At 37.0% G+C, this 13896-nt stretch overlaps 1 protein-coding gene across 5 annotated transcripts in view; it reads right to left on the minus strand.

The window, feature by feature from the left end:
* Positions 1–13896, minus strand: part of ADARB2 (adenosine deaminase RNA specific B2 (inactive)) — a 489405-nt gene that overhangs the window by 26847 nt on the left and 448662 nt on the right. For all 5 annotated transcript variants that reach the window (XR_015740138.1, XR_015740136.1, XR_015740137.1 and 2 more), the window contains one exon: positions 702–870. Coding sequence is in view for 2 of the 5 variants with exons in the window: in XM_087916598.1 (XP_087772724.1) it covers positions 702–870 (169 nt within the window). In the remaining 3 variants the exon portion in view is untranslated. The remainder of the gene's footprint in view (positions 1–701; positions 871–13896) is intronic.

The raw sequence follows: 13896 nt of genomic DNA on the forward strand, positions 1-13896 counted from the left end.
CAGTATTGCAGTCTAACCACTTCACACTGTGGCTCATGAGCAGGATGTTTTGTTTCACTGAAACTTTCCCCCCCCTCATCAGAATCCAAACATACAGCTAGGGAAGGGGATAGTTTACCCTCTTGGCCTGGATAGATGATCTTCCTCTGTTTCAGCATAAATTTATCATAGTTTAACACTGTTTCTAAGTTACAGTGATAAGGTCATTTAATTCTGAGCAACTTCTTTGGAAGACATTTTGGCAAGTGTGCAATATTTCTATACTGGCTCCACAGCGGGCACACACTGTTGGACACATTCTAAAACAAACACCAGAAATATCTACAGCGCATAAGGACTACACAGCTAGTGTCACTGATTGGTAATTCAGAATATAAAAAATTCAGATGAGTTTGAAAAATCACCTAAGCACAGGTGATCTTTCTCATAAGTAAATCATACATTACTGACATGTAAATCTATGAAAAGCATCTATCTATATCTATCTATCTATCTATCTATCTATCTATCTATCATCTATCTATCATCTATTTATTATCTATCATCTATCTATATTCAAACCAACCTTAACACAATGGTTTAAAACAATGCAATTATATGGCAACACTAAAGAAGTTCTTTAGAATTTGTTTAGGATTTATTTAATTAACATCATTTCCACACTCACTGCTTCCTGCTGTTCAGTTTCATTAAAATATTACCTGGCAATTTTGTCTGTGCAAGACATTGTGATTAGCTGTTCCCCCAGCAACACGCCATCCCATGTCTGAATTCCATTGGTACATCGAGCTGGTATGGTTCCTTCTCCTGATTCAATCTTTGCTCGAAGATGCCCACGATACTTTCTTACTATGTGTTTAATGCTATTCACTAGGTTTAAAAAAAAAAAAAGGAAAACAGCACAGTGAGAAAGTAACAATAGAATTATCATTTGCATTTTATTTCCTAAAATCTCCAAATGTAAGCAGGTACAAAAGACAATTGTGTCTCTTAACCACCATGCACAGTTCCAACTTGTGAACTAAAGCTCTCATTCTTTGAACATCTGCCTGATAATAAATCCCACTGAAGATGGAGGGGTGGTTTCTGAATAAGTGTTGTGTTGCATAAAGCCAAGTTCTCTGTTCATTCCCTCCACTTTTATTTCAAATCTCTGCGATGCTCAGAGGAAGATTGTGTCAGATAACCACAGTATCCAGCAAGACTATTGTGAGAAGTTCCATTCCTTCAGTGTCAATCTTTCTGAGACTCCAGCAATAGAAGTTTCTTAGGAAAGCATTAGCATCTTAAAATGAGGGGGAAATATTGAGCTAAACTTTTATATGCACCAGATAAAATTCATCTGCACTAGCTTAATTTATAGAACATCTTCAAGAACTATCCTAAGCTCATACAATAGTATTCTAAGGATGGAACCCGGAATACATTTACACGAAATAAATTCTCACGGAAGTAAACTGGATTCATGAAGTTGTGTCATTAAAAAAAAAGAACTGAAAAAAACCAAAGGGTTGCAAAATCATGAATTTTGTCAAAGCATTGAGCAAAACAGTGGTTGTTATTGGATTTATCCCTAAGTTGTATTGCTGTTTTTCTTCAATCTCCCACCCCTGAACTTTTGGCTTTGTTATAATATATTTCTAAGGACATGTTAGCAAGAATTGAAGCAATTGATTGACTCTGAATGATGCCAACAAATGATTTACAAGGGGAAAAAGAAGGTAATGGGAAAAAATAAATTGCTTTAGTAACCTGGGATTATTAAGAACAAATTCATGTGGAACAGTGAAGTCAATTCAGTTCTGTTAACTTCTCTGTCAGCTCAGATCTGGTCATCACCTTCTTCTGTAGTTAAGGATTAGCAAATGCTATTTGCAATTTAATTATTAAGCATAAATCAATTTTTACATACAAAATACATCATTGTAGTCTGTTACATTATTCATACTTTCAACACAAGGTAGCATACCATTATTTGTGTTTTACAGAAGAACATTTTAGATGATGGTTGCAATCTAATAAGAAGTCCTGTGGCTTAAGCCCTAAGGGAATTGGGAAGAGACCTTTTAATTGGAAGAACCCATAAAAATATCTACAATTCCCAGCAACATAATGCCATGAGCTTGACTAATGGATCTCCATCTACTAAGAAAGCCCTTGATAGTGATCAGCTTCTATCCTGATCTCTTAATACTTTGTAGCGTGTACTTGTCTTTCTTGAATGCTTATGACTGGAAGCCCAAATATTTCTTTCTGGGAGTTATGTTCAGGAAAATAGAGATCCTATATTTCCAAGTTTGGAAAGATCAGGGCTAGCATTAGTTTTATACCTGGAAGTATAAAATCACTCTTTACCTTTCTTCACCACAAGTTCATCACTGTCAGAAACTGTTCATTGTGAAAATTATTTTGAGACAAGGCAAGACATCTTTTTCTTGGGATCTCTGCAGGTAATACAAGAGGTCTTTACAGACCTTCCACATTACCTTCCTGCACATACCTGGGTTGTGAAAAATCTGAACTGACTGAGCTGGAAAATGATCAGATGTTTCAATAGCTTGTTTAATTTTCTGTTTGTTTTGTCCTTACCAACACCCACCCAGAATATAAGCCTTCAAGCTATTTCCCCCGTTATCACACTGAACTACTTTTCAAATTTCAGATTGTTACCTGGACCCCTGCCTTCAATTCTGTATTTCAAAGCTTGAAAAGCAGAAATTATAGAAAGGGTAGATGTGAGCACACAGAAAAAAAAGACACTGTCTGAAAATACCAGCAATTCTGGACCCAATTGCACATACTGTAATTTACATGACTTTGATTATACTAAGTAAATGTTAGCTGCCAAGAATCAAAGCCCGAGCAGAGGTACACTGACAATCATAATTGCCAAATACAAACTTGATTCAGACACACTTTTGTCAGACATTTTTCAAATCCACTCCTATTTTAGGCCTATTCAGAAATATCTGAATCCTCCATTTTCATACTTCATATTCACTCTCTTTCATAAAAAGCTACGTGGTTGAAAACAATCCAATATTCTTTCAATTCTAAACCTGTCCTGAGATTAGGCTCCTGTTTAAGATGGGAGAAGGCACCATTTCAGGTGAAATCAAGAAATCTGATCCCCAGCACCACTGTAATAAATAAAGAATTAAAACAAATATGGAAAGCTGAACCCTAATAGATATTAACACCTTTGCATAAACTTATCTCCAAAATTTCACTATCTCATACAAAAATGGGGAAAATCTCTTAAGAGAAAGCAAAAAGGATTGTGGGATGTCATAATCTTGCAAAGTCCATCATTTTTAATTAAAACGTAAAAAAGTTTATCATAATTTTGGGAGTTTATAGATACAACTTTAGCATCTTGCTCTCGACATCATTTCATATGAATATTAGAGAAGAGAGCCCTTGGGAACTGCAATTGTTTTTGCAGCGGGGAAAACTTGGCGATGTTTGAAAGACTTCTGACTTGGGATCTTTATACATGAGTCTAAAGCATTACCTACAGGTAAGGAGCAATGTTTGAATTGAAGATGCAGAATCATAAACAAAGTTTTTGATTTTTCAGAACTTTTGAAGTTGAAAAATGATTGGGTAAATGTAGACAATTGCCTGAAAAGATACATATATATATATATATAACATGTAGTACTTACATGTTCTGCATGTAATGACTAGGACAGTGGTGGCTAACCTTCTTTGGCTCCCATGCCAAAAATTGTACTCACACTCACGCATGCGCGCTCACGTGCCAGCACCCAGAAGCCAATGCCTCCTGGCCCACCCGATGTCCCCTGCTCATGCGCACATGAACCCCATGCTGCGCATCTCTGTGCATGTGCATGCGAATGCCCCATGCACCATGCATCTCTGTGCATGTGCATGAGACCCCTACATGTGCTGCACAGTTCTGCGCATGCTCATGTGTCTTCCACGCACCCCACCTATGCACATGCATGCCAGATTCCCAACAATCAGCTGTCAGGTGGCGATGTGTGCGCGTGTGTGCAGTGGAGCTCTTCCGAGCGACCTCATGCGTCCCAGCAGAAATGGCTCTGTGTGCCATGGGTTCACCATCACAGGACTAGGAGGTCATCCTCAGGTCCACCTAGTTAAGCATGAAGATTCCTCCCTAATTTTTTTAAAAGGCTTTTTTTAAAGGCTTCATATCTTTATGAAGACACCTTCATCTCATCACTTATCTAGCACAGTGGCAGCTGTCTTCATAATTTAAAAGCTCCCTTTTTTCTGGCAGATACCTTGCTCTACTATTGACCTGTAGCATATAATTGGTGATGTTGGTGAAGATAAATCAGGACTTGAGATTTACCCTACTCCTACTATCCATTTGAGGTTGAAATGGGACAACTCGCTGCAGCCAGCTCACCACGGCCAACTTACTATGGGACAACTCGCCATGGCCAATTCATTGCAGGACAATTTGCCGTGGGATAATTTGACAATTCAGTTTTAATGATTTAAAATAAATAAAAAATATTTTAACCTTTTTCATTCCCATTTCATTCTGTCCTTCCTTTTGCATCCCTTTCTTATTGATTCTATTCCACCATTTCTTTGATATTAGTGTAAGTCTTGTCCTGCAGTGAGATGTCCCATGGTGAGTTGATCATGATGACCATATTGAGTTGACCATGTTGAGTTGGCTGTGGCAAATTGCCATACACTTGCTTGAGGTTGCTGCAGGGCATCGGTCAGAACCCTGACACATGCTTCCTTGGAGTACTGAATTCCATGCTAGTTTGGCCTGGACTGCAAGGAGGAATCTGCCCCTTTGCAGCTTTGAAAGAGCACAAGATCAGCTTCTTAAGCATAGGCTGAATGCTCTTTGGGAAGGTTGCTAGACCTAGATTAAAAAACACCTACCTCATGCAGTGAAGGTACTAGTTCAAAAGATCAACTTAAACTGGAAAGAGAGCTTGGTTCTGTCTGTTGTGTTCTACTGCTGTAATGCATACTATGTACTGAGATAAGGAGCATATTGGATTCAGAAATGTACAGGGACCCTGATTTGGTTAGAACTATGGGAAAAATGGAGGATATAGGTGGATTTCACTACCTGTCCTCTTTCCTCCATAATTCAAGGCAGTTCAAATTATTGAGATTCTGCAGCAGTTCAACCTATACAAAACTATTTTGGATATGAGTAAATAGCTCAGCAGAACAGCAGAGATGCACCAAAAACATGAGCTAAATAAAGCAGTTCTGACCAATAGATGATTTGCAGTTAATGGGAGTTCCATTGCTTTTCGAATAATTATTCTTTGTTCCAAAAAATATTTTTTCAAAGATGACTGGAGCTTTATCATTGCTGCGTTAGTCAGAAGTTCACATCTGCCCATGCTTGTTTCTGCAAAAAAATGGTGAGATTGATTCGGATCTCAACATATCCTAAATCTTTGTGATTTTTGTGTGATTTATTATCTCTCTTAATTATCTTCACTAATGGTGGGTGGTGGGGGAAGAAAGAAAGAAAGGAGGGAGAAGCAGAGAAAAGGCAGCCAAAGATACGACTTTATCTGAAACCAGGTGTTAGCCTGACCTAACCATTAGAGAGGACCAATTTAAAAATCATTTGGTATAAGTTTATGGTGTGTGCCTGACTAGAACTTAGATGTGTAAATCACTGCTTGGAGTTTCAGAGAAAGAGGAAGAGACAAAGAAAAAGTGCCAAATTACTAATATCAGCAAGATACTATAAATGTATAGAGATAAATCCTCCCCTTAAAAATGCAGTACACAGTCAGTTCAATTATTTCTGTAATAATCTGCAGCTAGTCAGCCTTTTTTTTTTTATCATGACAGACAATGCATTTTTAGTAAAAGGAAAATTAAAAATCTTTCTGCTTTTTTTTTTTAAATGCTGGAAATGAATGGTGATTAAACAGAATCGTATGAGTAAAAACCTCTCTGAAATTCACATATGGCTGACTCAGAAGTTCATTTTCTCTTTCTCACTTCACTGCATCTTGCCCTTTCCCCCCTCTGTCAGGGGGGTGAGGAGGGGGGAGAAGGTATCTTTCATTTTACCCCTTATATACTGGCCTCTGAGTTTATCACTACAGTTATAAAGAATTGGAAGGATGCGTCATGACCAAAGCAAGTTCAAATGGCAATAAAATATACTATAAGAAGATTTCAATGCATGCTTTGGTTGATTCATTGGGGGAGACCGCGTTTTAATACATACAGTTTCAAGTTATTTTTGAAAGCTTATTTTGAGATTCTTTGAAGTGCTGTTATATTACTGCGACATGGAATAAAAACCAGTGGAGTGGCGATTCTGTTGCAGCAAAGCAACAAACAATTCTGCAATACTGTAAAGATTAAAGAATATGTTCTGGAATATTTTAATAAACAATTCATACATTAGTTCAAAATATTTGTGGGTCAGTGGTGGTATTCATTTTTTTTTACTACCAGTTCTGTGGACGTGGCTTGGTAGGCGTGGTGCAGATTGGTGGGAGTGGTGTGGCTTGGTGGGCATGGCTTGGTGGGCATGGTAGGGGAAGGATACTATAAAATCTCCATTTCTATTCTACTCCAGGGGAAGGATATACTGCAAAATCCCCATTCCCTCCCCACCCCATCAGCTGGGACTCAGGAGACAGAAAATAGGTGGGAGCAGGGCCAACCAGAGGGGGTATTTACAGGTTCTCCGAACTACTTAAAATTTCCACTACCGGTTCTCTAGAACCTGTCAAAACTGGTTAAATACCACGTCTGCTGTGGGTCAGGAAAGTTGTGCCAAGGAACCTGCCTGAGACTGTTTCTGATCACAGGTAGGATTTTAATCCTGCAATTGTGGCTGCCATCTTGACTTTTTTTTTTTACAGTCTCTTCACATGGAGGATCCTGATTTCAGATGTGCTTTTTGACTTGTTCACTGCAAATGCCCATGTTGTTAATTAAGTAAAGCACATGGAGCTTATGGCATGGAGGAAGTCAATTCAGTAAGCCACAGAATGGTCAAGATCAGAATTGAACAATTCACCATGGGCAACCTAAAGGTGCTTTTTCAACTGGACTTTCTGATTTTTTCATTGAAGACATTTTGCTTCTCAACCAAGAAGCTTCTTCAGTTCAGAGCTGAAGAAGTTTCTTGGATGAGAAGTGAAATATCTTCAACAAAAAACCAGAAAGTCCAGTTGAAAAAGGACCATTGGGACAACCATGACCTGGATGGTTGACTGGATGACTGAGAATCTCCATAGTCACCATGGCCAACTTGCCATGGCCAATTTGCCATAGTCAACTTACCATGGGACAATTCGCAGTTGGATTCGTTTAATTCCTTTTATTCTTGTTGACCATGTTTTTGTCAAAATTATTTTATATCTTGTATCAGAGGAAATTATTCCTATTTTGTAATGCTTTGATGAATACTAAAAGGAGTGAATCCTGCATTGAACTGTTATGTGGCAAGTTGTTCTGTAGCGAGTTGGCTGCGGCGAGTTGGTTATGGAGAGTTGGCTGTGGTGAGTTGGTTATGGTGAGTTGGCTGCGGTGAGTTGGTTATGGTGAGTTGGCTGCGGCGAGTTGGTTATGGCGAGTTGGCTGTGGTGAGTTGGCCATAGTGAATTGTCACAGACTTGTCAAGCTACAACTCCATCCTATTAATTCCTTCTAAAATTCTAGGATGTTCTTGACACAATTTGATTCTAGAACAGCTAGAGACCTATATCTGAATTTTTTTCAGATCCAGGAGTCAACTTTCAATTCAGAGCTTTTTACTTTTTTTGTGTGCCATGGACTTCTTTGAAAATCTCCTGCAACTTATGGATCCTCTTTTCTGAAAAAAGTATTTCAATGCACAAAATAAAATATATGGATATAGATTGTATTACAGAAGAAACCAATCCTGCTGAAATCCAATTATCAGAATATTATCACTTCAATTGTCACTTATTGAGGACAAAGCTTGCTCACTACCGTTAGCCTTCTCTCTCTCTCACCACACCAACAAATAATCATGGAGCACAATTCCACTCAAAGCCAGTTCTGTATAGGCAAGCATTACTTCAAAAATATGCATTGCTATGCAGCTTTCATCTGTGAGAAAGGAACCAAGTCTGACCAAATGCAGTTGTGATATATTAAAACAAGAATTGTTTGTTTTTGTTAAAAAGCCTGGATTCTTTAAAAATCAGGATAGCTCATGAAAAGAACCTTATGGCATGAGGCTGAGGATTTGAGTTTCACCTGTCTCACCCAGGTTCTGATTGATAGTGCTAATGTACTTTTTCTAATTTTGCTGTATTTTTTGTTGTTGGCTCTGTATCCTAACCAGCCAAGAAATGAGGCAACTTTAAAAACTTTTAGCTACTTCACTTTTTAAGTAGTGTTTTTGCTGTTTTCCCAATTGAAGTTTGTTGTGGACATGATCTAGAGCTCTTGATGAAGAATGTAATTGATGTGATCAGAGACTAGGATCTCAGCTTCTATTAGCCAATAGAACCGCCAACCTTAAGACTATTATAGGTCTGATTCTTTACTTCTGATTGTTGAACAATGTCCTGCATGGTTATGTACAGGAAGAAGAGGCCAACTGGCTTCTACAGATGCAATTATCTATGTAATGCTAGATACCACTTTCCAAAGGACTTGCAAGATCTTTGGAATATACAAAAGTTTAGCACTCCTTTGAAACAGTGTTAGATCTATGTTTGGAAAAGAGATGGTAGTGCTAGTTCATTTTCACTCCTTTTATTCAACCAAGCATGCTGCCAGGGGGAAGCACCAGCTCTCTTGCCAAAGATTTAATAGCTTCAAGATGGTTATAAAATTAGGCCAAGAGCTTCTATGCAACCATTTGGCCACGGTCTGTGGACATTTGCAAACGTGAGAACCTAAATCAGCCTCTACAAAACAAGGCACTGCAAATTTCTGTTGTGGTTATTTCAAAAGATAAAGCAGAGCATTATTAAATGTAGAATATTTTTTTTTTTGTTTAAATGAGTATCTATTCCCCTTCTTTTTCTCCCATCCTTGGTATAAAAGGTGGTGGTAGGGAAGTGTTTGTCACAAGTAAAATGGCAAAAATGGCCCAATATTTTCATCCTCCTTGGTTTTTCTCTTTAGGGATAAAACAACATTTCTGCATCTCTTCCTGTCTTTAGGTTTGAATGTTGATGTAGAAATAATGCAAATTAATCAGAGGAATCAAAATTCTACACAGGTGGCTTGCTTAGAGACACCAATCAAAACAAGCACAGCTTCAAGGTTTCAAGAGTATTATTTTTAATTACTAATTGCACAGTTCATCTATAATTAACACTTCAGAACCACCATTTTGAAAATGCTGCAGGCCCCATAGGGGAAAGCATGGACACCTGAGGAGAAAATGCTCACAGAATGGAAAAAAATAGGTGATTAAAATAAACAAAACATGATAAAAAAGGAGGAAGAAAAAACAAAAAACAAAAAAATCGATATAATAATTATAATTAGTGTATAAAATTATTTCAGATTTTAAGATTATCATTAAATTTAGACTATATAAAATATGTAGCTTCATCTCCATATTTTTTTATAACAGGGATGTTTACTTGAACAAGACCAGCTAATTTCTTACAATGTTAACTATAGCAACAACAAAAATTTAAGATCTATTTATTTTCAAAAATTCTTTGGTCCAATAAAACACAATAAGTATTGTTTATATTTCTTAATACCTGGACCTACTTATTCTCTAATACTGGAGATTCCAATCCTTCATTCCACACTTCAGATATATGGCTAGTTCTCATTTACTATTTCATCCTATATAAAATTAAAGTCCATTCAAATTTTGTACTTCATAAGGTTCCTAGAATTGCAGGTTACTTAGATGCCTCTAGAGTACATTGATTGCATTAGTTCAGGGCTGTCAAACTCCTGGCCCACAGGCTGGATGCATCACACATGGTCTAGTGAAGGGAGAAAACGTCCCAATATGTCATGTGATGTCACCATGATGACATGAGTTTGATACACCTGCATTACTTATTTAAAGTACTTTTTTTTCAACTGTATATATTACCAAACAAATATTGCAAGTCAATCATATTCAAAATTTAAAACAACCATTGGAAATTAAATGATTTATGGTAAAATAGTGATCACTTGTTAAAACCCAAGCATTCAAACAAAGCATCTTCCTGACTACTTTAAAATTTGGGTTATTGTACAATGTCAGTATCTCATGTACTTTAGGAACAAACAAAATTGCTTTCCAACCAAATGTGGAAAATGAAGCTCACTGTTTAATAGAACTGCACTGTAATATCTGCCAAGATTTCAGAGATGTTACTCTTATTCTTCTACTACAAATAGCCCAAAGAGGAGAATATTCATAAAAGATCTCATCCTTCCTACAAATATACATGTTAAGTTGAAAATCTGATAGGCTACAGCAAAAAATGTGACTTCAGTTGTATTTGGACAGCAACCCAGAATTCTCAGCCAGAATTAAGGGGAAACTGAAATTTAGAGAGGGAAGTAATGGAAGCTCCGAATTTTATGAGTTATAGTCTCCATATACTTCATATATTCACAAGAACAAGTTGGAGAACAACGCATTACTCTTAGGAAATGGAAGTGCATATGAAAAAGTCGATACGGTGGATACAGTTATTTTGGAAATAATTGCTTCCAATACTTCATTCACATCGAAGATGATATCTCAATGAAGAAATAAGCAGAGAATCCTGTCAATCTTGACTGATCTTAAAATCTTAAAGTATTTTAAGCTTTATATAAAAACTACTCACAAACAAATCTCATCAATATGACTTTTGCATTGATGCCAATAATCAAAACTATGCTTCATCTGTATGGTACAAATAAATAGTTGTCTGAATAAAAATGTGGCAAAAAGAGATCTTTGGCCTGGGTGTGTTTATCTAACTTAGCCATAGAAACTTTGAGTTCTTGGTTAAGTAAATTTAAAACTCAAATTAAGAATAATAATTGGTCAAATGAAGAATAATTATTGGTCAATAATAATTGGGCAATATCCTTAAAAAGAACACAAAGTACCCAAGCTGGCATAATATACCATCAAAGGGAACTAAAGTTTCTTCTCGAATTACCCAAAGTAAAAGTAATCAAAAGTCCAATACAGATAGTCCTTGACTTATAACCATTCATTTAATGACCCCTTGAAGTTACAGCAGCACTGAAAAAAAGGACTTATGACTGGTTTTCTCAGTTATGATCAGCTGACTTCTGACAAGGAAGATCAATGAGGATCCATATTCATCCATAACTAATAGCCACATGAGTCACAGTGGCATAGTGGTTAAGTGCAGTACTGCAGGCTATTTCTGCTGCCTGCCAGCTACCTGTAATTTGGCAGTTCACACCAGGCTCAAGATCGACTCAGCTTTCCATTCTTCTGAGGTGGATAAAATTAGGACCCAGATTGTTGGGGGCAATAGGCTGACTCTGTAAATCACTTAGAGAGGGCTGTAAAGCACTGTAAAGTGGTATATAACTCTAAGTGCCATTGCTATTGTTATTAACTTAACAACAGTCATTTGCTTAAAAACTGTGGCACAAAAGGTCATAAAATGGGGCACAACTCCTTTAAAAACTATCTTGCCTAGCAACAAAAATTTTGGGCTTCATTTTGGTCATAAATTGAGGATTACCTATACTGTAGTCCACGTAAATTCAAAAATAGGAAATGCTAATATCAAGCCCATAAACAAACCAAGGGATCTGGGAAGCTGGATGACTTACTGTATAAGGAATAAGGTTTTTTTTAATAGAAGGAATAGTTTCTCAATTGCCTTAGATACTTTAACAACTGATCTGTTTCCTACACTAAGTTCATGTACATAGTGTTTGTTGGGTTATGCTTTAAATCTGTAGTATCACAGTGCTTCAATAAAACTTTCTAAACAGCACATTGCTAAATAGAACTTTCTGAATGCTTCAATTGGGCAAAGATAACAGCTACATAATTGCCAAGGCCCACATCCCAGACTCTAAATCGCCAAACTTTTTCCTTCATTATGCAAAGCTGCTTATTACAAAGTCTTTTTTTTTACTTAATGTAGGTAAAACACTTTAAGGCAGTTAAAATGTCCCAGTTGTGATTGGATAATGGCTTTGTGTGTTGTTGCCCAAAGAAAAAATGACTTTTATCTGATTCTGGGGTAGTTTACCAGGTTTGGAAAGCATTGCTGCAAAATTATAGACTAGATCCAGATGGCTAGTAGAAAAGTTACATAAAATTCTTCCGTAAGGAACAAGATGAATGTGAAGAAGAAGATACAGCATCAAACCCAGGAAGTTATGTCCTGCTAATATCCAAACTTAGTCCTTGCAAGTTTTCAATGGACCATATCAAAAGAAGGGCAACCAGGAGATTTAGGAGTCTGGAAACCAACTCCTATCAAAAACAAATGAAAAATTTGGGAATATATCAACCTTCAGAACAGAAGATTAAGGACACACAAGTCTTCAAATATCTGTCATGCAGAAGATGGAATCTACTTGTTCTTTGTTAGTCGAGAGAACAGGACTAGAACTAATGGATGGAAACTACAAGCAAGCAGAGCGGGACTGGAACTAATGGGTGGAAACTGCAAGGAAGCAGATTTTGACCAAACTTAAGGAAAAAAAAAACGTGTCTCATAGCAAAAGCTGCTTGGCAGAAGAATAAACTGTCTCTGGAGATGAAATGTTCTTGGTTGCTGGCAGTGTCGAAGGCAGGGGCTTGCCTGTTGACCATCTGGCAGGAATTCTATACAACTTCCTACATTTAACAAGAAACTGCCCTATGTTTAGCCTTTTTGAGTCTAAAGTGTTGTTTTCATTTCATCACCCAGGCTTGAAATTACACATAGTCAAAACTGACACTTCAGCTCTGCAGGCCACCAAGACAAACAATTAGAGTTAAGTATCAATGTTCCTCTTTTATCATGTTTCTGACTCCTACATAGAGACAGTCCCCCATCCAATGTCACCAATTCATTGAGAAGAGTTAGGAATAATTTCCCTAATCCTTTACAAAGGATGTTTATACGGCCCTGCTCAAATTCTGAAAAAAACAAGTGTCCTGGTTATGTGGTCAGTTCCTTCTTTTTTTAATAATTTATTTTTATTTGTTTAATGAATTTACAAGCAGCCCATTCTACTTAGTCATCCCATAGTAGAAAATAGAATGGAATAAAAACAAATATAGGTAGTCCTTGACTTACGATCACAACAGAGTCCAAAATTTCCACTGCTAAACAAGATAGTTCTTATGTGAATTTTGCCCCATTCTACGGACTTTCTTGCCATAGTTGTAAAATGAATCACTACAGTTGTTAAGTTAGTAGCATGGATGTTAAGAGAATTTTGCTTCCCAATTGAAAGTCACAAAAGGTGATCACATGACTCTGGAATACATCCATGCCAATTGCCAAGTGCCTGAATTTTGATCATGTGACCATGGGAATGCTGCAATCATCATAAGTGTGAAAATGGTCATGAATCACATTTTTCAATGCTATTTTAACTTTGATTTCACGAAATGAATATTTTAAGTTGAGAACTATCTGCACATGTCAAATACCAAGCAGATAAAATAACAGTAACTGCTGTTATTAAAGAAGCATCTTTTACAGGTACTATAGAAGCAGAAGACAATAACTAAAACTAATTGCAGAATAACCTCAGGGGAGCCATTTAGATCCATGTTACCCAACCCCAGCAACTTCAATATGTGTGGACTCCAACTTCCAGAATTCCCAAATACAAAACCTAACACCCTATATATAGTTTAGGCAACCAAATTAAAGCAACTAGAAAATAGTTTGTCCAGCCTACTCACCACCTCTCTGGGAAACTGGTTTTATTGCTAAGATGCTCTTAAGAGCATTTGGCTGGAAT

Source organism: Pseudonaja textilis, chromosome Z (genome assembly GCF_049901715.1).
Source record: "Pseudonaja textilis isolate UNSWEBS1 chromosome Z, rPseTex1.2, whole genome shotgun sequence".
Taxonomy (NCBI): Eukaryota; Metazoa; Chordata; class Lepidosauria; order Squamata; family Elapidae; genus Pseudonaja; species Pseudonaja textilis.